This window comes from Equus asinus, chromosome 9, assembly GCF_041296235.1.
Source record: "Equus asinus isolate D_3611 breed Donkey chromosome 9, EquAss-T2T_v2, whole genome shotgun sequence".
Classification (NCBI taxonomy): Eukaryota; Metazoa; Chordata; class Mammalia; order Perissodactyla; family Equidae; genus Equus; species Equus asinus.
Window position 1 is genome coordinate 70909478 of NC_091798.1, and position 23334 is coordinate 70932811.

General features: G+C 36.9%; 1 protein-coding gene across 1 annotated transcript in view; it reads left to right on the forward strand.

Annotated features, from left to right (window-relative positions):
• The window catches only part of SLCO4C1 (solute carrier organic anion transporter family member 4C1), a 64970-nt gene that overhangs the window by 1167 nt on the left and 40469 nt on the right, over nucleotides 1–23334 (forward strand). The window contains exon 2 of the mRNA XM_014841214.3: nucleotides 2624–2887. Within this exon, the coding sequence (XP_014696700.3) occupies nucleotides 2624–2887 (264 nt within the window). The remainder of the gene's footprint in view (nucleotides 1–2623; nucleotides 2888–23334) is intronic.

Sequence of the window (23334 nt, forward strand, 5' to 3'; positions counted from 1 at the left end):
GTTAGCGAACGCTTCAGTCGTTATTGAAAGGGTGAAGCCTTTCAAACACGAAAGAGTTGTGCCTTATCTGTTTTGTTCAAGGGTATCTTTTAGACTCTCGTGGGACTTACTGATAAAGCCCAGGTTTATACCCCCAGGAGTTTGCAATCTAAGCCTTCTTTGGAGGAGCGAGTGGTAGGGTAGGAGAATGGCTTGTAAGAAAGAAAGCCTAGAGAAGGTAAAAGCTGCTGTGGTGTAGCATCTCATGCAGGGGATGAAAGAAATGGGAAGTTACACTAAGGTGACTACCTGAGGAGGGGTGGGCATTAAGGTGGAGCATTGAAGGACATGCTGAACGTTAGTTAGAATTTGATGGTATCTAGATATTTTTTGGTCACTTGAGTCGTGGTTTCAAAATATTTTGTAAAGAGGCAATCAAGGACTGAGTGGAAGAAATACAATCCAAGAAGTGTTTGGGGGAGAGGGGGTTGGAAATTGCTTTTTAAAGATTAACAGAAGAATAAAGCTAAATATATTCTTCCTCTTATACCTGCTCCCCTTTCTCAAAGGAACTGTGTCTCTTGCTTTGCACATGTTAGGTGCTAAGTATTTGTTGATTCCAAGTCAATGGCAGATCTTCTACTAAGAGTAGTTTTGTGCTCAAGAGTTATTTCCCTTTCCACCTTTCTGGTCCCCACCAAAGTTCACCTTCTCTCAATGTCTTGATGTTAGTTGTTCCAAATCAGTGATTCTGAAGCATCTCAGTGTCAAAGGAATGCAAAGTTCAATGAAGTTGGTGAAAAACTTCTTGTCTTGTGTTTTATCTTAAAATATATTCTGAAATTTCTACTTCATTCCAGAATACGTCATTTGACTTTTAATATAAAATATTATATAAAATTATTATCAAATATTATTGGCACTTTTAGAGAAATGTGTCGGGTTTAGTGTGGAGCTGCATTTATGCAGAAGTCTCCAATTTAGAAGTGTAATCTGAGATGAAAGTGACCCAATAAATTAATTCTTGTTTCAGTTTAAGTTTGAATGACTGAAAACATTATTACCATGTTTCTCAAACATGATGTTTGGGAAGACCATTTCCATGGTCTTTAATTTTAATAGGTGTTTAATTGGGGGGAAAAAGTCCCTAAAATTTGCCAAATGAATTTACTTAACCAGCATTTCTTAAAGGTAAACTCTTAAAGAAAGAGTTGTGCCTTATCTGTTTTGTAATTTCTCCTATCACTTAATTTCCTAATGTGATTCCTATCTTCGTGCATTTACAGTAGAGAGACATAGTATGCAGTATTTCATGGAATTTCTTTTTTTTTTTAAGCAGAGTTCCTGGAACTGGCATAGCATAGAATTCACATTGGAGTGCATAGGTTAAAATGCTATCCTTTCACAAGAGTTTACAAGAGTTGCTTTTCCAGAGAAGTTTTACCATAAAGTCATTGAGTTCTAATGACTAACTTTTAATCAGTATGGCAACTATGTTGGGAAGTTGATTTTTGGATGGGGAAATTTTCGCATTCTGAGATAACTTTATCTCCTTATCAAGATGTCATTCCCAGGTACTTTGGATACTTGAAATCTCAGGAAGTGTAAATTGGCTTATAGACTTATTAAACTGGCATAAATGTAAAAATCATGTTAGAACGTTAAAACTTATGTCAATCTTCTTGAAAGGTATTCCCAGTTATAGTCTTGATAAAGCACAATTTGAAGAGATTGTAGAGATCATGGCTTGTATATACTCTTTCTCCTAATTAGTGAATGAAAACAATTCATGGTATTCTCTTCAGTAAAAGTGGTAACTAGTTAAAGACTTTGTAGTTTGATCAGATGCTTTTTATTTTCAATTTGTAGTAATGTTTAAATTCCTGTAAATTTAATGTTTATCTGGGCAGGACATTTTTTAAGTCAGTCAAAACTGGATTTCCAGATTTTCTTCGTTTGCTTTATATTCCTGCATCATGGTTATAATAAACGGATGAAGTGTAAGTTTTTTTCTTTTATTTTGCCTATGGTTTTGAATGCCAGTGGTAGAAATAGCACTTTTAGTTTATGTTTATTTTTCTCCAGGACCTTTCAAATGATAACTTTAATGTCTAGAAGAGTGTTAGAAGAAAAAAGAGGTTTGAGAGCTCCGTTTCACCTTTCTTAAGACTAAGTCAAGGATCTCCTATTCTACATAAATATATTTAAGGGTTGAGTAGCCTTGGGAAGCAATTGAGCATTACTCTAAGGACCTCTGGCGTCACCTGTACTTTTTGCCCCCTTCCAAGTGAGATCCATGGGAGTCTGCTACCCTTGGAAACTCTCAAGCAAACCAGCTTCATGAGACTTTACTAGTCTACTTTCTGTTTGTCACTTAAAGAAAAATGAACTTAGCTACAATTTAGTGTGTGATAAGCATCGCTTTTGTTTAACACCTGAAAATTCACAAGTGTACAGTTTAAAAGTAAACTGATTTGTAAGGAAGTATGTTTGAGCTGCCTAGTTTTGAAACTTTGAGACAAATTTGTTCATTAAAAAATATCAAGAGAAACAAACAACCAAACTTTAGTAAATTGTGTTAGTGATCATGATCTATATGGTAAAGTTGGAATAATGCACGTAAATTCCTTTTTCTCTCTTTTAGGTATTGTAGTAAATGGCCTAGTAAATATTAGCATTTCCACGATTGAGAAGCGCTATGAAATGAAGAGTTCCCTGACGGGCCTGATATCGTCGAGCTATGATATCTCATTCTGCTTGTTGTCTTTATTTGTATCATTCATTGGTGAAAGAGGACACAAACCAAGATGGCTTGCATTTGCATCCTTCATGATAGGACTGGGAGCACTTGTATTTTCCTTGCCCAAATTTTTTAGCGGAAAATACGAATTGGGATCCCTTTTGGAAGGTATGTTGTGTTTTTGTTTGTTTTAATTGAAGAAGTAGTATGAAACTGGGCCATTAACTCTGTATTGCAGCTCACTTGTACAGGTGAGTAGGGTAGGGGTTTAAGTCTTTTCCACTGCTTACTGCTTTGTTGTGATGTGAATTGTGTGAAGTAAGAGGTTGCAGAGACAGATTGGGCATTATTCGTTGCTTCAGTGGTTCTCCAAGTTTTTAATCCTCTGCTACTCATTCCCTGTATTATACACAGTCCTCCTCAAAAAGCGATGACCAGGCTTCCTTTGCAGGTGCTGTGACCTCACTGGGGTTCTAAAAGCTGTAGTTTTTCTCTTTGTGGTTTTATTTGCTGTGCTTACAGCGCTGCACCCTGCACGTGTTGACTCCTGATTTGAGATAAAGAGAGGTAAAATTTATAGGAGTGGGGCTTTTCCTAAAAACAGAAGCTAGCTCTGCTTAGGACTGCCTAGTTTGGAGAGACAGAGCTTCCTGAGTTATCTAATGTGTTGCTCTTGTTCGGTGGAGAGGTATGTTATTCAAAGGCTCAAAAAGAACATGTGATTAGTTATATTTCTTATTTTTTTCAAAGAATTATTTTTAATGGAAAAACAATTAAGGTAGAGCCAGAGGAATGTGCTAATGTAAGTGGACCTTAATATTTTTGTCGTCTTTCCTGGGACTTTTAATAGCAAAATAGGAAAATCTTTTCAACAACTAAATATGTATTATGCAGCATGGTTTTAGGAGTACACTTATTAGGTAAGCAGGCTTCATCTTAGAAATAAAAATAGAATATGCAATTATTTGGACCAATAGAGGATGTTTTATTTTATTTTTTGAGGAAGATTAGCCCTGAGCTAACTACTGCCAATCCTCTTCTTTTTGCTGAGGAAGACTGGCCCTGAGCTAACATCCATGCCCATCTTCCTCTACTTTATACGTTGGATGCCTACCACAGCAGGGCTTTTACCACATGGCACCTGGGATCTGAACCCGTGAAACCTGGGCCGCCAAGAAGCGGAATGTGCAAACTTAACCCCTGCGCCACTGGTCCAGCCCCAAGATGTTTTAAAAATGTAGTACAGTTTGGAATGAATGAGATAAGGAGAATATGTTATGTTATCAGTGGAAAGAGCTATGTAGCTTCTAGTTCGTTATCTAAGACTGGACAAGATTCTGGAAGGCCAACATAATTTGACTGGGACAAGGCACAGAGGAGCAAGGCATATAGACTTTAGTATAACAATCTGAAATCTTAACAGTAAGGGAAGATCTAATTTTAGTCTGTCGCAGAAGAAACATGATACTGATTCTGTGTTAGCAAAAATATTATTGTATTTATAGCATTTAGGTGGTAATCTTTGTACTGAATCTGATCCCTCACTCTTCCAGTTGATCAGATGTCCTACATGTTCTTAAAGTGTACAAACTTTCATAAAACCCCCTGACTCTAAACTCAAACGTAAACACCTAATCCGATACAAAAGCCTGATCTGTCCACAACAATCTTCTTAGTTTCATCATTTGCCATGCACACCTTGAGTTACAGCCATTCTGAACAATTTATATTTCCCAAAGGGGAAGTGGCCACAAATTAAGGGGGGTATGTGTGTGTGTGTGGCCAGAAACGAAGCCTAGAAGATTGCTGAAGCCAGATCATAAATTTTTAGTATATTATTGTGTATCATGCAAGTTTTTACCAAATTCTTATTGATCCATCTTATTGATATGTTTCCTTATTTTAGTTGAAGTAGATTAGATAGAGGAATTGACTGATCTGTAAAATTTTTACTCTAAATTAAGATTCATAGTTTAAATAATAGTTTATCTGTGGCAAATTAGAGCTAAACCTCAGGTTTCTCTTATGTTATTCTGTCATTTGTACAATGAATATTGATGTGGACTGTATATGGTGCTGAGATAATAGTGGTGAAACAATCTCATGCCATCTGGATTTTATATACTAGTGGGAAGAAATAGACAATTAAGAAGCAAATAAACAAGATAATTAAAGATCGAGGTGAGTGTAGAAAGGGAACAAACAGTATGAAGTAACAGTGTACAAACGGGAAAATATGTGGGCAAGGGAAAGCTATTGTGATAATAACTGGATAATGAGAAGCCAGCCTCGAAAGATGCTTTCCAGGCTCAAGAAAAACATGACCATGGGCTTTGGAGCGGGAAAGAGTTTGGTAGATTTTAGGAATTGTCACTTTTGGCTAGCATGGTCTAAGCTAGGGAGAACATGGAGTGAGATGAACTTGGAGAAGCAGGTAGATGCCAGCATGAGGCACTTAGATTTTCCTTTCAGTGCAATGGGAAGTCATAAGAGAGTTTGACACAGGGAAGTGCAAGATCTTATATAAGTTTTAAAATGACCTTTTGGCTTCTGTTGTGGTGGAGGGCAAGAGTAAATGGTAGGAATTTACCCAGGAGGTTTTTTCTTTTGTCCAGGCGAGAGATAAAGGGGTTGGGACTGGGTTGGTAGTGGTAGGAATCTAGAGGAGTGACTCATTTTGAATGTATTTTAAAGAAAAAAGATAAGACTTTCTAGTGGATTTATTGTGAAGGAGGAATGAATAAATACTCCTTGACATTTGGCTTGACCAACTGGCGCCATTTCTTAGAATGTGGAAGACGAGGTAGAACAGAATTGAGAGTGGAAATCAAGAATCTAGGTTTGGATTTAGTATGAACTGCATATTATATATCCAGGGTTGCAATATATGTCTTTGACCCATGTGTGTTTGTTTGTGTAAATATGCAAGTCATTCTTTAGTCTTCATTCCTAGAAGTGCATATACTGGATTTGAAGGGCTTCCTCATTCTAATTTTTGATAGATAGTGTCACACTGAGCACTGACTTTTAGGAAGGGATATACCAGTTACTTTCCACGGTCACTGTATGAAAATGCCTAGTTGCTATTTTGAATTTTTACATTCTTTTTTTTCCTGAAAGTTTAGTGTAGTAGAAATGTCATTGTGGTGTGTTTGTGTGTATATACAGGTGTTTACAGTATAACAGATACAAAACTCAGTACTGACATCGCATTACATTTCTAAAGGACATCCAGAAACAGAAGGAATGTTAGAAATCATAAATCCCTTCTTTTGCAATGTCAAACCTTAGGACAAGACGTGAAGTGACTTTATAGAGATTTCATGGATGGTCAATAATAGCTAAAACTAATGCTAGTTTTTATGTTTTGTTTAATGTTTTTCACGTTTTTGTTCATTACTCATAGATCTATTAACTATATTGAATAATTTCAATATTTTTATGAATTTAAACTCCATTTCTTCCCCAATTTCAAATAGGCAATTATAATGGTCTGTACTTTCTTTAAAACGTAGTAACTTGTCTGCTCAAGTGAATTAATCCTCTTTTGCAAATATGGGATCCTGTAACCAAAAATCTAAATTATTTGTCCAACACTACGGGGACTGAAGAAGAAAAGTGGAGATTTCACTGGGAAAAGGAAAGCAAATGAGTTGAAGTCTGCCTGTATCTAAATTAGAAGCAAGGGAATGTACAGTCTTTTTAGATAACATAAGATAAATAACCTAAAGAGCATAACATTAAGAAATCATTTTATTAATTGAAATCATACATGTAATTTAATTTGAAACTGACCTTGAGAGAATTGACATATTCCCTTGTGTGCTTGTTTTGGTGGTGGTGTCTTTTGAATTTGAAGGAAACCAAAGTCAGGGCCCAGTTTGGATTAGAGAATCTCTGTAATAAGATATTAAAGTAATGTAATATAGCTGGTGAGTAGAAGAAAACAAAGTATGAAATATGATAAGCTTGTATAATTTCCACAGGTGTGAGGATAACACAAAAGGAAGTTAAGAGTTAGCAAAAGGCAGAAAAGTGTGTTTGGAAACAGCTTGAATTTTCTAATGTTCTGTGAAAAAATAAATTTAAGTAGGTTTGGGAAAGTATTTTTTTTAGGGAAGCTTTTGTGGAGACATAAGGGTTCGAGGTGATTCTCTAACGTTGAATGGAGATAACACTTTTCAAAGGGAAGTTTTCGTGGTTGTTATTGGATCCAAAGAAAGGAAGAATTAAAATTAAGAGAAATAAATGCTTCTAAGGGCTAATTATTGTATATCTTTAACTGATAATAGAATAGCATCATAAAACATTTTCAAGCAAATCATATTTGACACCCACTTTTGATATATTTTGGTATAACAACTTATTTTAATATAACTTTAAAATATTTAAAAATATAACAAATAAATAAATCTTTACCACGTCATATTTTGTTTTCATCCTAGCACTTTTTAATTTCTTTTGGATGAGTGTTAATTTAATGTTGTTAAGCAAAATAATCTTTTTATCTCTTTGAGGCTTTGGGAGGGAGATTGTTAGTAAATGGTTAGGAATCGTAGAGCAGTAGTTACTAAATCCAGTAAAACAACTTTTGTTTTTTTTAATTGATAGTTGGATAATTTTTCCTAAGTTGTGCTATTTTCTTGTTTTTCTTTTTCATCTCGTTCTCTTGAAAAGGTAGCTCTCAACACTTTCGGGGAATTTTGCACCAAAGGACTTGGTTTATGCAGGGTTAAAAAAGTTTAGCTAGGAAAATGATTAGACAGAGACTCAAAGTTGGACTTAGTTTTTAGTCACTGTTTTGTCTTTTATCTTGTATTCCTAAGGATGTTTTGTTTTTAATATAGAATGCTTGCCTGGATTGGAGAAAACATAAGGCCTAAACTCTTTAAGAGTTTTTCAGCCTTTAATTCCATATAAGATGCTTTAATGCTTTAATTTTGCTTGGGCTCTGAGTGTTTTTCCTTCCTGATATTCTTCCTTATGGAAATCACTTTTATTTTTCTTATATTTCAATTTTATTATAACTGAAATGAATAAGAAAAGTTATTTCTTATGTTAGAAAATATAATGATGTAATAAAACAAAGTATTCAAAAGGATTTTTAATATACACAATAAAAGGGCTAGAGCTAACTTTTAGGGACGGTCAGTGCTCCAGATGAAACTATCCTGCTTTTTAACATCAGAGATGCTTCAGTTTTCCCCAAACTTCCTAGATAACACGAATTACGATGGATGGTTATCACCTTATTTAATGCCCTTGCAGATTCTGATTCAGTAGGTCTGGAGTAGGACTCAGGAGTTTATATTTTTAAAAATTACCTAGCTTATCTTATCAGTCCATTTTGCAAAATACGTGTTCAGTTAGTGTTTATTTATTTTGTGAAGTTTCAACTGTGGGCATAGAGAGAAAGGTTTCTTTTCATTTCGGGGTTATTGCCTTATATCTTCCTTTTAAAATGGGAGTTTCACAACCGTCCTGAAATACTAGGTACCTTAATGTACTCAGTTTTGTTGAAATTTAAATGACCAAACTTCCGAAATAGAGGAAACTCACAGAGAAAAATAAGTAGGAAAGCATTTGTCAGTGATATGTTAGCACAAACTCAGTTATGCTCGCTGCTATGGCTTGCAGATAGGTAGAGATTTAAAAAATCCATGGCTTTGACCAAGAGAAAATAATGTCCCAGCATTTCCCAATGTGTGATCTGTGGAGCACAGTTTCAAAAGGAATTAAGAGCATCTTAAAAATGTGGTCCACGGTTCAATGAGTTTGGGAAAAAATGAAAGCTAAGGAGGTATCCCTATTATTGCATTAGTATAAAAGTGAGTACATTTTGTGAACCTTCAGTTAAGGGATGTGGTATGTAGAGTTCTGAACTTATTGACCAAGGGACTCCATTGCTGTGCTCATCCCCTTTACCCTGCTTCCACTGCTCACTTTATGTTTCCTCCTCCAGATTAGTGTTTTAGTGAACAGGCTTTGGGCAGATTTGCTCTATGCTGTCTTAAAGGCTAAGGATGTGATTTGGAAAGTCCTTGTTGAATTTAGAAACTTCCCATTATGGCAGCACCTAGAACAGCATGTGATGTACAGTAGGTGCTCAAGAAATGCTTGCTGGATTGTCAAATATATTAATGAATGAATGGATCTTTTCAATGGAGGTATTTTAGGAGGCTGGTGACTTCTCCTTCCACAGAAGGCATAAGAGTAGGTAATGGCTGAAGAAGGCAGTTTGGGATTCTCTGTTCACGTTTTCCATAAAGGTGGTCTAAAGAATAATGGAACGTTTTCTCTTTTTATAGCCACTGAATTGGGAAGAGCTGTGTTATCAGAGGCAAAAATTATTTGCCATAAGGTGATCTCTATGGGTAAGATTTGGGATCTGAAAAATTTGCAACATGAAAAAGGAAGCTAAAATGAGAAGCATATTCAGAAATAGTAGCAAAATGTTTTGATATTCTCCTTTTGGTTTTCATCTTAATTACTTGCTAAAATATTGATTTCACTACGTATCTACTGTACTTCTAAGGTGGTGCTAAAATGTCAGGATTGTTTTTTGATAGACTGTTAGTAGCAATTACCCTTATTAGTCTTCATGTATAGAGTAAAAGGAAATGCTCTGAAGGGTGTTGGGTTGGACCATAGTTATAGCTGTGTCTAACCAGATATAATGTATGAGAGGTAATGCTTAGGCAATGATTTTGTAGCTTCCCCAGAAAGTTTGGTAAAAATGTGGTTTGTGGTAAGAAAGAAATGAGGAAATTCTATTTTCTTAGTCACTGTTCTTAAAAATGCACAAATTAGCTAATGTGAGTTTTAATGTATTTTTCTCTTTTATTTAAGTGCTATTAGTATATTACATTGAGCGAATGTATGCAGCAGTATATCAGGGATATTTGGGTCAGACAAAACTGGGTTTACATTCTGAATATGCTTCTCATTTTACTTGAGCACTATGATAGAGCTATGTGACCTTGCACAAATTTCTTCAACTATAAATCATGATGGTGATAATAACTGCGACCTCATAGGAGAATGTACACATACAGTGATAAGGCAGTGCCTGGTGTGTGGTAAGTGCTCATTAAATAGTAGCAATGAATAATAATGATGTTCATGATAATTAAACAGCTATACTAATGTAAAAAGACTACCTTTATTGGTTTGTTTAGTTATTGGCAATGGTAGTTACCAGATAATATGAACAACTAAAAATCTTTCAATATAGTACATATTTTTTTTGTAGGTGCCACTTGATATTGACGCATCCCCAACATCTGGCCAAACGCTTTCAAAGTAATACATTAGAAAGAATTTCAATTAGATATGTTTCCTGGATTGTATTCTTCTTGAGATAAGAAAATAAATTTATTTGGTGTAGCTCAGATTAATCGAATGCACTCAAAATAACATAAGATTGCCTTTTAAAAAAATTTTGTAACTGTCACCGTACACCTGTTCCCTTATACTCCTTGCCCCCTCCGCCTTCCCCCTTTCACCTCTGGGAGCCACCAATCTAATCTCTATATCTATGTGGGTTTTTGTTGTTGTTTTTGTCTTCTACATATGAGTGAAATGTACAGTAGGTATTTGGCTTTTTCCATCTGACTTATTTAACTTAGCATAATACCCTCAAGTATTAGTTAACGTAATATTGCTTTTTAAATAGCCAAGTTCCCTCTTTTTAAATGTCTTTATTTTTTTTTCTAATTTTGAACATGGTATGTTCTTTGCAAGACATTTAGAAGATAGAAAAATGTTTAAACATAATGTTATCATGAGGTAATTTATAATAGAAAACATTTTAAACGTAAGTATTCAACTCTATGAGAATGGTTAAAATATAGAGTGAGAAGAGAAAAAGCCCTCATTATTCTTTTCTCAAGGAAAACAACTTTGGGATTATCTTAATGTTCTTACTGTGCCTATTTTTGACAGAGTTAATATAATATTTTGCATAGTTTCAAACCTGTGAGCATCCTTATTCTTGCATAGCATTCCATTTTATATTTAAACCATTCTCATAGAGTTGAATATTTACATTTAAAAAGATTTCTATTATAAATTACCTCATGATAACACTTTGATGTTTAAGGATTTTACTATATTTTGGTATTTAACATTTTGATTTAATATTTTGGAATTGGCTTTTTTTGACTTAGAATAATTTTCTGAAGACTTAGTGAGTTTGTGTTTATCAATTGTTTGTTCCTTTTTATTTCTAGTTAGTAAGTATTCTATGGAATGGCTGTACCACGGTTTGTTAAACCATTCATCTGGTACAGGACATCTGGGATGATCCCAGTATTTTGCTATTACAAATAAAGTTATTAACATTAGTGTACAGATTTTTGTGCAGACATAGTTTTTATTTCTCTGGGATAGATACCCAGGAGTAAAACTGCTGGGTCATATGATAGTTCCATGTTTAGGTTTTTTTTTTAGGAAGATTAGCCCTGAGCCAACATCTGCCACCAATCCTCTTTTTTTTTTTTTTTTTTTTGCTGAGGCAGACTGGCCCTGAGCTGACATTCATGCTCATTTTCCTCTACTTTATATGTGGGATGCTTGCCACAGCATGGCTTGACAAGCAGTGCCTAGGTCTGCACCCGGGATCTGAACCGGCGAACCCTGGGCCGCCAAAATGGAATGTGTGAACTTAACTGCTGCACCACTGGGCTGGCCCCCCACGTTTAGGTTTTTGAGAAACTGTTAAACTATTTTCTAGAGTGACTGCCATTTTATATTTCCATCAGCAATGTATGAGTGATCCAGTTCATCTGCATCCTTGCCAGCATTTGGTGCTATCATTATTTTTTATTTTAGCCATTCTGATAGGTTGTAGTGAAATCTCATTGCGGTTTTAATTTTCGTTTCCCTAATGCCTAATGATGCTGAGTGTCATTGCTTGTGCTCATTTGCCATCTGTTTATCCTCCTTGGTGTGATGTGTGTTCATGTTTTTTGCCCATTTCCTAACTGGATTGTTTATTTTTTACTGTTGAGTTTTGAGAATTACTTACATATTCTAAGTATTAGATCTTTATGAGATAGGTGGTTTGCAGATATTTTTCAGCCAGTCTGTAGCTTGTCTTTTCATCCTCTTAATAGGGCTTTTCACAGAGGAAAAGTTTTTAGTTTTGATGAAGTTCAATTTATCAGTTTTTCCTGTGATGGATTATGCTTTTGTTGTCAAGTCTGAGAATTCTTTGCCTAGTCCTAGGTCCCAAAGGTTTTTTCCTATGTTTTTTTTTCCAAAAAGTTTTATAGTTTTCCTTTTTCCGTTTAAGTCTGTGATACATTTTGAGTTAATTTGACTCTCTTTATATTCCCAATTAGCATTTTCTGCTTCCTTCTTTTGATAATCCAAACATATAAGAAATGTATTTTTTACAATAATCATTATGGATTGGAAAGAGGAAAATACACAGGAGTCACTGGTTCAGGGAATTCCTGAAATCCCACTGAGAAAATGCTGTGCTTGCGCCTCAAGTAAACCCTACTTCTGCTCCTTGGGAGGTGCGTCATAGTTCACTGTTCTCTGTGGGGCCTTTTTTGTTATCATTCTTGGCTACATTCGAAGAGGGCAAATGGAGAATATACTACGTGGGTGCTTAGAAGCCGTATTAGCTTGTTTCTTCCCTGTAGAAATATGGGAACTAAGGGTCATTTTAATACTCTTTCAGTGATCATCTCTCTTAGAAGAGGCTAGTGGATCATTTGGTAATGCAGCTGTTTTGAAAACTGGTTTCTTCTCTAATAGATCCAATGACCACACTCATAGTTTTCCTATATTTCTCATCTTTCTTAGCCTCGTGCCTCTCTCTGGACTTATTTAAGCCTATCAGACTAATGGGCAAGTCATACCCTTAGGTACTTTTCTCTGAGTCATATTTTCCAATTAAAAGAATTTTTTAATGCTTGGTGCCACCTCATCCATTCAATGGTATTAAAAATGGGTGGGCCATAGCCTTGATTTATCCAGGCCACAGGCTGTTTTAATTGGTCTTTGTTGTTCAAAGACATCTGAGTTTTACCTTTATCGGATTTGGATGAGAAGCAGTTGCCCGGGGCGGGCTCCATGGCCGAGTGGTTAAGTTTGCATGCTTTGCTGCGGCAGCCCAGGGTTCAACCCAGCCCTGGACGCGGACATGGCACTGCTCGTCAGGCCACGTTGAGGCGGCGTCCCACATCCCACAACTAGAAGGACCTGCAACTAAGATATACAATTGTGTACAGGGTACAGGGCGGGTTTGGGGAGATAAAGCAGAAAAAAAAAAAAAAAAAAGAAGCAGTTGCCTCTTCCGTCTCTAAAGTCCTGGTCTTTCTGTTCCCTTTTATTCCATCCAGAATATTTGGCAAAGATCCACTGACCACCAAAAATGTCATTACTGTCAGTTTTTTTGGTTATTGGTAGGGGTCAGAAAGTCATTGTTCCATAAAGTTCTGTAGGACGTTAAAATACGTTACTTAAAAAAGAGTTTTAGGGGGCTGGCCCCGTGGCCGAGTGGTTAAGTTCGTGCGCTCCGCTGCAGGCGGCCCAGTGTTTCGTTAGTTCGAATCCTGGGCGCGGACATGGCACTGCTCATCAGACCACGCTGAGGCAGCGTCCCACATACCACAACTAGAAGAACCCACAACGAAGAATACACAACTATGTACTGGGGGGCTTTGGGGAGAAAAAGGAAAAAATAAAAAAAAAAAAAAAGAGTTTTAGCACACGAGCTTGCACTGTTGTTCAGCACGTTACCTGGCAGACAGTAGACAGTAGAAATTTGTTGAATAAGAGGAAGGCTGTCCTACAATACACAGGAGAGCCCCCCACAATGAAGAAGGAGGAGGAGAGGAAGGAACTATTTCAGAAAGTTAAGGAATACACAAAGTTAAAGAATTTCTTTATCAAAATAATTCTAAGGATGTTTAATATTACTGAATTATTCATAGGGTCCCTAGGAATAATGTGTGGAAAATATTTCTTTCTTGAAAAACTATAGGTATGCCACTCTCTTTTTGTAAATTTTATTTCCTATTTTCACAATATTATTATCAATCTAGTCATTTTTTCAATTTCAGTTTTTTTTTTTTTTTGATGAGGAAGGTTGGCCCTGAGCTAACCTAACATCTCTTACCAATCGTCCTGTTTTTGCTTGAGGAAGATTGTCCCTGAGCTAACATCTCCTCCTTTGTTTTGGATATGGGTTGCCATCACAGCATGGCTTGATGAGCAAGGTGTAGATCCATGCCTGTGATCTGAACCTGTGAACCCTGGGCTGCTGAAGTGGAGTGTGCGAACTTAACCACTATGCCTCTGGGCCGGCCCTCCAATTTCAGTTTTATAAAATCATTTCATAACTCTATAATAAAAAGTATTTTACCTTTTGTCAGGATTTTTTTTTTTAAAAGACTCTATGGTTTTAAGAAGAGAACATAATAATTAATAGTGTAAAATATTGGTCCTTTTGTTTTTGCTAAATATGCCATTTTCCAGCATACAATTTTTGTGACAGAATTCTGGTTACTTCAAACTGAAGTATATTCTCAAGTCCTAATGTAGCATTAAAATTCCACTTACTGCATTGCTTGGTCTATGATTTTTATCCATTCTTTTTTATATGAATGTTATATTCTGATGTTTTCAATTCATTGTTTTTGCATTGCTTTCTGATTTCCTTTTGCTTGTTTTCATTACTATAATATTTACAGCTTGTAAATTTGGTATCAGGTTTTAATTTTTGTAAAATCAATTACCATTGTTACTACCTCAGACTGAAATTTTTGGGAAGTGCTGGAGTCATAATTTGTTCATCTTTTTCAATAGCTAAAATATGCCTGGTTTATATTGGCTATTCTGTAAATGCTTTTTGCTATGAAATCTAATTTAATCTTATGTTCTTATAGTAACCCTTGCTTTTCACAAATTCAGAAAGACCTATAGGATATACATTGTACTGGATATTCTTCATTTGCCCATCTAGATCCTGGGGAAATAGAAACTAAGTGGCTATGCTAACCTTCAGAGGCAAGAGTGGCTTAATTACCCAAACAAGTTACAGAGACTGAGTTGACATATATAAGTGGAAAAGTTCTAAGTCTCATGGTCAGAAGTCCTATCTGAATCAATATGGTGCAGTTTCACAACCCTTTAACCACTTTCCAGGCCTGAGCAGGTTCACAGATCCAGGGCTCATTACTGATACAAGGCTAGATCTCTTTGAAGAACTTTACAACATAGCCGGGAGTGTATAATGTTTCTGTTCCCCTAAACCTAGCCTGAAGCCTTTTATCCCAGTGCTGAGGGGAAAGGGTAGTATTCAGACTCACTGGAGGTGATTAGATAGTGGCTCTGAACTGATCTGATCTCTGGAGTTCTAGAATACTGCCATGGTCTGCCGGTGAGAGAGGGACTTCCGGAGTTCCAGCGATAGAGGTGGTTCAAGACTGCTCTACCTCACAGTGGGTCCAGAGATGCCCATCATGTAGTTATTTCCCTAGGCTTAGGATGTAGAATGGCTGCAGATATACTAGTTGGGAGAATTCCCACACTGGTTGCCTGACTTGCGGATTGAGAGAGATAATTGTAGGAAGAGCTAAGTAGAAGCCCCTGAATGAGACAGCAAACCAGAAATAAAATACTGTGTCCTTAAGGGAACTATGGAGCCTAGTGATGCCATCAAAGATTTGAAAGCTAGGGGTGGTGATTCCTACTGCATTTTCACTTTTTTCCCCCGTATATTTAGAGCAAATGCAGAAGAAAGTCATGGAAAATGACATTGTAAACATAATTAAGTGGTGGTACTAATTATAGCCATGGTTCCAGATTTGGTGTCTGTTCTGGAGCAAATCAGCCCAGAGCCCAACAACTAGTAGGCATCTGTTGAGCTAACAAAGGTTTTCTTTCACTTCTCAACTGCAAAGACAATCAAGATTATTTGCTTTTCTGTGGAGGAAGAAGAGTACACCATCATTGTCTTATCTCAGTACTGCATATATCCTCTTACTCTTTTTTATAGTATGTTCTGGAGCAGTGGTTCTTAACTGGGGCCAATTTTCCATTTCTGGAGACATTTTTGATTGTTATGACTGGGGTGGAGAGTACTATTGGCATCTAGTGGGTAAAGGCCGGGGACACTGGTAAACATCCTACAAGGCATGGGAGGGCCCCCCACAACAAAGAATTATCTGGCCCCAAATGCCGAATGTCAGTAGTGCCCAGATTGTGAAACTGTGGGCTGGAGATAGCATGATCATCTTACTATTCACAGAACATCATGCTAGACTTTACATTGATGGTATTAAGCTAACTGGACTTGGTGAGTTGAAGTATTTTAAATGCCTTAGTAAAGCATATGCATGTTAGAGAATAGGAGACAAGCCACAAAAACATTAAGGGGCCTATCATAGCAGTTAAATTTCTAGGGGTCCAGTGGCCTGGGGCATGTCACAATATCTGCACCTTGTACATTCTGCACCTGTGCAGTGCCTGGTGTACCTTTTGGGCTTTGGGAGGCATCATCTACCTCATTTGTGTACATTACTCCAATCCATTTACTAGGTAATACATAAGGCTGCTAGATTTGAGTGGAAACTAGCACCAGATAAAGTTCTTGCAGTAGATATGGGCTGTGTTTATGGCAGACAGGAATGACGTAGGAAGCCTCTGGCAAGTCTCCATAGGGAAATCACAGTGAGGACCTCTAGGTTTTTGTAGTAAGAACGTGCTTTCTTTTGCTTACAGTATTCTCCATTTGAAAAGCAACTCTTAGTTTGCTCCTAGATGCTGGCATGTTAGACATAAACATGATGATGAGTGCCATGTGACCTGAACTCGCCATCATGAACAATGTGGTACCTACTGTAACAAATCATAAAATTAGACATGTGAAGTAGCATTCATTGTTAAATGAAATGGTAGATACAAGTAGGTTTGGAAGACACAGGTAACTATATAGGCAGGCATGTCGGACTACTATGCTACTGGTTTTTGTTGCTTTGCACTTCCCTCGTTTTGAATGGAGAAAGATTATCATTATAGGCAGAAGTTAGCATGGCCTTACTACAAAAACCTAGGGGTCCTCATTCTAAGGACATCACAGAGTTCCCTGTGCTAGCTAACAAAGGAGGAATAAGTGTAGCCTGATTTACTGAGGGTTTGCAAGGTATGCTGCCACCCATCAAAAGTGGACAGCTCTTGAAGAACAGCCCCAATCAGGCATGTCCCTAAAGGCAATGGTAAATGGAAATTCACTTTTGATAGAAGAAGCCCTGAGATTTAAATTGATTCATGGACAATGCTAATAGATAAGCTGACCAGTCAGACGCTTGGAAAAAACAAAAATGAAAGTTGTTTACAAGGCACAAGGAATTCCAGCTGAGAGATATATAGTATGCCTCTTGGCATAGAAGCAGAGTATAAAGATATTTTTACCACGTGTTAATGCTCACTTGAGGGCATCCTTTGTGGAAGAGGCTCTCAATCAGGAGGAAAAGACGGTCTGTCCAGCGAATGTCAGTCAGTGTTTTTCCCCACCAGCTGTGGTGCTTGTGGAATTGTGCCATGTAAAAAGTGGCCAGATAGCATAAAAGGAAGCTAAGCATGGGTTCAGAAACATGCCTTTCCCTCATCAAGGCTGATCTAACTACCTGTACTGCAGATTGATTGCCCAATTTACCAACTGCAAGAGCCAGTCCTGAGAGCTCCTGATATGGCAACGTTCCCCAGGGCAACCAATAATATACCTCAGGGCAACCAAAATAGGTCTATCCTGGTTGCAGTTTGCCCTCTAGGATAAATATATATAGTCATGCACCACATAATGATGTTTTGGTCCATGATGGACTGCATATATGATATACGACAGTGGTCCCATAAGATTAGTACCATATAGCCTAGGTGTGTAGTAGGCTATACCATCTAGGTTTGTGTAACTACACTCTATGATGTTTGCACAATGACAAAATTTCCTAATGACGCATTTCTCAGAACATATGCCCTTGTTAAGCAACACATGACTGTGTTCTAGGTATTAATTTGTTTTCACTGCCTGCAAGGCTTTTATGAACACTCAACGTTATTTGACTTACAAAATGCTTTGTTCGCTATTATGTCCTATACAACATTGTTTCTGACCAAGAAACTCATTTGCAGCAGAATAAGTATGGTAACAAAGTCCTGCCCATGAAATTCACTTGTGTGTCTTACTATGTACCCCAACATCCAGAATTGTGTCTGTTGTGTTATAACTTGCGGAATGAGATTTCCTTCCCTACAGAACACGGTATATGCATTAAATAACGCAGAACCCACTCTGTGTTGCTGGATCCTCTGTAGCCAGAATGCACAGGGAGTGGCAATGGATTGGTGCCTCTTGGCAATCATTGGGAAGGATTGTTTTTGATTGAGCTTTCACAGAAATTCTCCAGGAAAACCATTTCAGATAGATTGATTTTAGAGGTAGATTTTGGTTCCCATTTCAATTTATTCCAGAATCATAGCTTCATTCAAATTTTATATCATTTATAGTCAATATTTTTATTTTAAGAGATTTTCAAATTTCTTGGTATAAGATTATATATAGAATTTTCTACTGTTTAAAAAGATTTTTAAGCCTTTATGATCATTTCTATTATATTCATGGTGTTGGATTCTGTTTTTGGGTTAATGGGTTTATGGCCATTCAGATCATGGGTTTGTAATTTAGAGAAGATAGGGAGATTGATTGTTAGATCTTATATCAAAAATTTTTGTCTCTTTATTTTATCTTGATAGTCAGAAACCCTTATAGAAAGATTTTGAATTCACATCCCAAATTATTTAAGTAATTGATGAATTTTACTTTATGTCCCCATTAAGCATGAGATGAATCTGTTAAAAGCTTAGATTCTTAAGTCTTAGAGATTTTGGAGAAGTTAATCTAATCCTGACTTTATTCATCTGTAAAGTGAGGAAAGTAATACTAGTACCTCTTTTATAGGATTTTTCTGGAGATTAGATAAAATAATACATGCCAGTGAAGAATCTTGTGTAAGATAAGCACTCAGTAAATATTACTATTATTATTGCTATTAACATGAATGAGTTTAAGACATAAATAAGGCTTGATAAATGAGAAGCCAATGAGTCATACAAGCACTTAAAACTTCAGGGTTTATAACCACTGATGAAGAAAGAAGAGGGACAGTGGTGGTCCCTCCTTATCTGTGGTTTCAGTTACCGGCAGTGTCAACCACAGGAAGTACAAGAAGATATTTTGAGAGAGGGAGAGACCACGTTCACATAACTTTTATTACAGTATATTGTTATAATTGTTCTATTATTATTTATTGTTGTTAATCTCTTACTGTGCCTAATTTGTAAGTAAACTTTATCATAGGTATGTATGCATTGGAAAAAATATATAGAGAGGGTTTAGCACTATCCAAGGTTTCAGGCATCCACTGGGGGTCTTGGGACGTATTCCCAGTGGATAAGGGGAGACTGCTGCATTAGTAAATGAAGAAAGAGTTTCCTCTGGGCAACTGGGAGAACTTTTATTAGCAAGTGGAATTTGAGCTGAGCTTGAACAATGGGTATGATTTCAGTAGGAGAAGCTTATAGTGTGGCAAGGAATATATTGAATTCCTTATATAGGCAAGGAATATATTGAATGATTTTGATGTTTTAAACTTGATGACTAGAAAATGGATATTATGCACAGATATTGGAAAATCAGGTAGAGAAGTTAGTTTCATGAGAAAGATGGTGAGTTTTGTTTTAGAGATTTGAGGTAGAAATTTGGCATTAGAACTATAGCTCTAGAGCGTAAGAGATAATGGAAGTGCAAAATTGAGATATGCAGACATCTTCACAGTTTCTACATCTGCGACAGTGGATGTCCAAAGGAGGGAGGTAGTAAGAGAGAAGGTGAAAGGCAAAATCCTAAATTTTGGCAATGGGAATCATTAAGTAATCGTTGATAACCCTAACCCTCTAAGATTTGTCTGTCTTTACAAGGGTTAAATTTAAACTTTTTAATTACCTACGGTTGTTTTGTTTTACTTGACGTCTTTATCATACTTGAAACCAGTATTTTTCAGAAGTGTGTTTTATAGAGTACTAGTTGTGTGAGATATTAGACATGAATGGAGAAAAAAAAGTAACTTGAATATATGATAGATAATGTATAAAACTTTATCATATTACTTATAAATGCTTGCTTATTACTCTCTAAGAGGAGAGGTGCAATAATAGAGTACAGTGTTTCCCCAACTACTTGACCATGGAACCCTTTTGTTCGTGGAAATTCTTAGAAGCTTAGGGTTCCATAAAGTATACTTGGGGAAATCTTGCTTTATGCCTCTTTAGATGATTGCTCAGCTCATTAAGTTGTAGCTCAAAGATCATGGAGACTACATTGGAGGATCAGAAGAATAGGAATCAGATTATTGGGTGAAGGTGCAAAATGTGACTATGAATAGCATTAACTTTGAGCTTCAATTTCTTCACTTATAAAATGGTTGCAGAAAGTTGTTGTAAAGATTAGGCTAGGAAATGTACATGAAAGATTTGAGTATTGAGAAACGCCATAAAATCTAATCATATTTATTTATATAGTTTTCTTTCCTCCTGAACAATACAACGTGGGTAAAATAGGATATATTTCATTGTAGTTAAAAGTTAGTGTGTTGTTTGTCACAAGATGTTATTCATATTTGTAACTTCAGTGTTTCTCTTTTGTACATTCATAATTTGATCATTGCCTTTTTTGTAATTTCTTATCCATCCTTGTATTATTTAAAGTATAGTCATGTGCTGCATAGCAACATCTTTTCAGTCAACGATGGACTGCATGTATGACGGTGGTCCCATAAGATTAGTACCATATAGCTTAGGTGTGTAGTAGGCTGTACCATCTAGGTTTGTGTAAGTGCACTCTATGATGTTCGTATGATGATGAAATCCCTGTTGTTAAGTGACACATGACTTGTACTCAGTAGCCTCTGCCCACCTGTGTACTCTGAAATCATTTGAAAGTGCTTGTGACACTTCATATACAGTATACTGCTGGATTCTCTACAAAGTCCATGTGCCTATGCAATTTGGAGTGTCTCTTCAAAGTCCAGTCCATGCTATGTCTTGGTAATGACTGATCACGTCATGTTTCCTGACACCCAGTTACACAGATTGAAGTATGTAGATTTACATGCATATTTTGAAATTGTAGGGTTATTTTCTTAAATTATATCTTTGAGTATTTTGTTCCAGGAGTTTAGTTTTTTTTCTTAGGTACTTCAATTATTTGTATATATGATCTCTTTTGGTCACCTTATGTACTTAACGTTTCCTCTACTTTTTTCTTTATCATTCATTTTACTCACTTTTCTCATTTTGGTACTATATGCCTGTGTTTTCTCAATCTGTTCACTCTTGTGCCCCTTTCAATTTTATCTTCCTTTCTATGGGGTTTAAATTTTTCCCTTTTACTTCTTTCCTGAGTTCTGCCAGTGCTTGTTTCATCTCCTCTTTCTTTCTCTCACCACTTCTTTTCTAAGTTATTTCATTTCTGCTTTGCCATTTTACTTCATATAAATAATTGCTTCATTTCTTGATGCAGTGTGTATTCACATATTTCATCTGTTCCATGAAAATATTTTTGTGGTCAGTGTCCTATCTTAATTTTAATAAAAGTATGTTCTTCTTTTTTCTCATAACATCTTTGTATGGATGCTGTGATAGCTCCTGTGAGGATCACTTTATTGACTCAGTTAGGTTCCCATAGGAGGTGAGTGGTCCCTAGCATCCCAGACAGGCTGGTTGCACAGGCAGTGGTTCTCTCACCTTTTCAGTTCCCACAAAGATAGAGTCCTGAATTGTCTGTGAGATTCCTTGTGCAGGCTCTTCCCATCCCACCCTCTCTCTTTTTATGAACCAAAGCAGCCCAAGAAGGCCCCGCTGCCACCTGGCTCGTCTCCCATTCCTACGTCAATTATTGCAGGCAAGGGAAATCTGGACTTTGGAGGGTTGCTCTTCACCTCCAAGAAGAGTATTTTTCTTGCAGCTTTCTCAAATCTTCTACCACTAGCTGCCCTTAGGCCTGGGCAAGAAGCGCCCTGAGCCCTGTGCTTAGGGGGACCTGTATCACAGACACTGAAACTCAAAGATAATTTGTTTTTCTCTTTAATGTTTGGTGAGAAAGGTTTTTGAAAGACTGGTGACAGGATAAGTGAGCAGAGGTTGTAGGAGAGAGACGTAGGAATTGAGATGCAGTCTCCAGGCCAGAAGATGCTGTTTAGTCTTGGGAATGGTCAAGTTTAAACAAAATCAACAGCTTTTTCTCCTTCTTCAGGGCAGTGGATAGGAGATGGGAAGTGGAGTCAGGGGGAGAAAATTACCGTCACTCCCTGGGAAGGGAGAAAGAGAGGCTGTTTTCGATTGCAGTTGGCCACCTCAAAGTACCTGATGCAGGTAATTAGGCAAACAGAGTTCCCCAGAAAACCATGCTTCTTCTCAGGAGGGCTGGGCACCTCCTGGACGTACTGTCAGAAGTGTGGCTGGGGGAGTGGAAGCCCATCTCAGACCCCTGCCAGGGGTAGTGCAGGATGGGCCCAAAGGAAAACGTGGTCCCTTTTAACTCCCAGGTTTTGAAGGTAAATGCCTGGGGAGGAGCAGGCTCTGGGCCTCTGAGCGGGGTTGAAGGTTGGGCTGAGCTTAATATTTAAAGTCTAAATGTTCTGGTATGTAGATTTTCTTTTTTTTTTTTTTCTATTTATTTTTATTGTGTTAAATTGGTTTATAAAATTATATAAATTTCAGATGTATATTTTGATTTTTGTGTAGATTACATCATGTTCACCACCCAAAGACTAATTACCATCCATCCCCATACACGTGTCTAAATCACCCCTTTCGCTTTCCTCCCTTCCCCCTTCCCCTTTGGTAACCACCAATCTATGTGATTATTTGTCGTTGTTATTATCTTCTATTTATGAGTGAGGTCATATGGTATGTGACTTTCTTCCTCTGACTTATTTCACTTAGCATAATACCCTCACAGTCCATCTATGTTGTCACAAATGGCCAGATATCATCATTTCTTATGGCTGAGTAGTATTCCATTGTATATATATATATACCACATCTTTTTATCCATTCATCTTTTGGTGGGCACCTAGGTTGCTTCCAATTCTTGGCTATTGTGAATAATGCTGCAGTGAACAGGGGTGCATGTATCTTTATGCATTCGTGTTTCATATTCTTTGCATAAATACCCAGCAATGGAATAGCTGGATTGTTTGGTAGTTTTATTCTTAATTTTTTGAGGAATCTCCATACTGTTTTCCGTAGTGGCTTGACCAGTTTGCACTCCCACTAGCAGTGGACAAGGGTTCCCTTCTCTCCAAAACTTGTTTTCTGTCTTGTTTGTTATAGCCGTTCTGATGGGAGCGAGGTGGTATCTCATTGTAGTTTTGATTTGCATTTCCTTGATAGTTAGTGATGTTGAACATCTTTTCATGTGTGGTATGTAGATTTTCTTTTGCCCTTTTGCCTTTGGTTCCTGCAAATGTTTGTGGACAGGACTGGACGCTGGTTTGCCCCTTAAGTGAAGTTCTGAGTCTTAATTTTATTGGCAACGC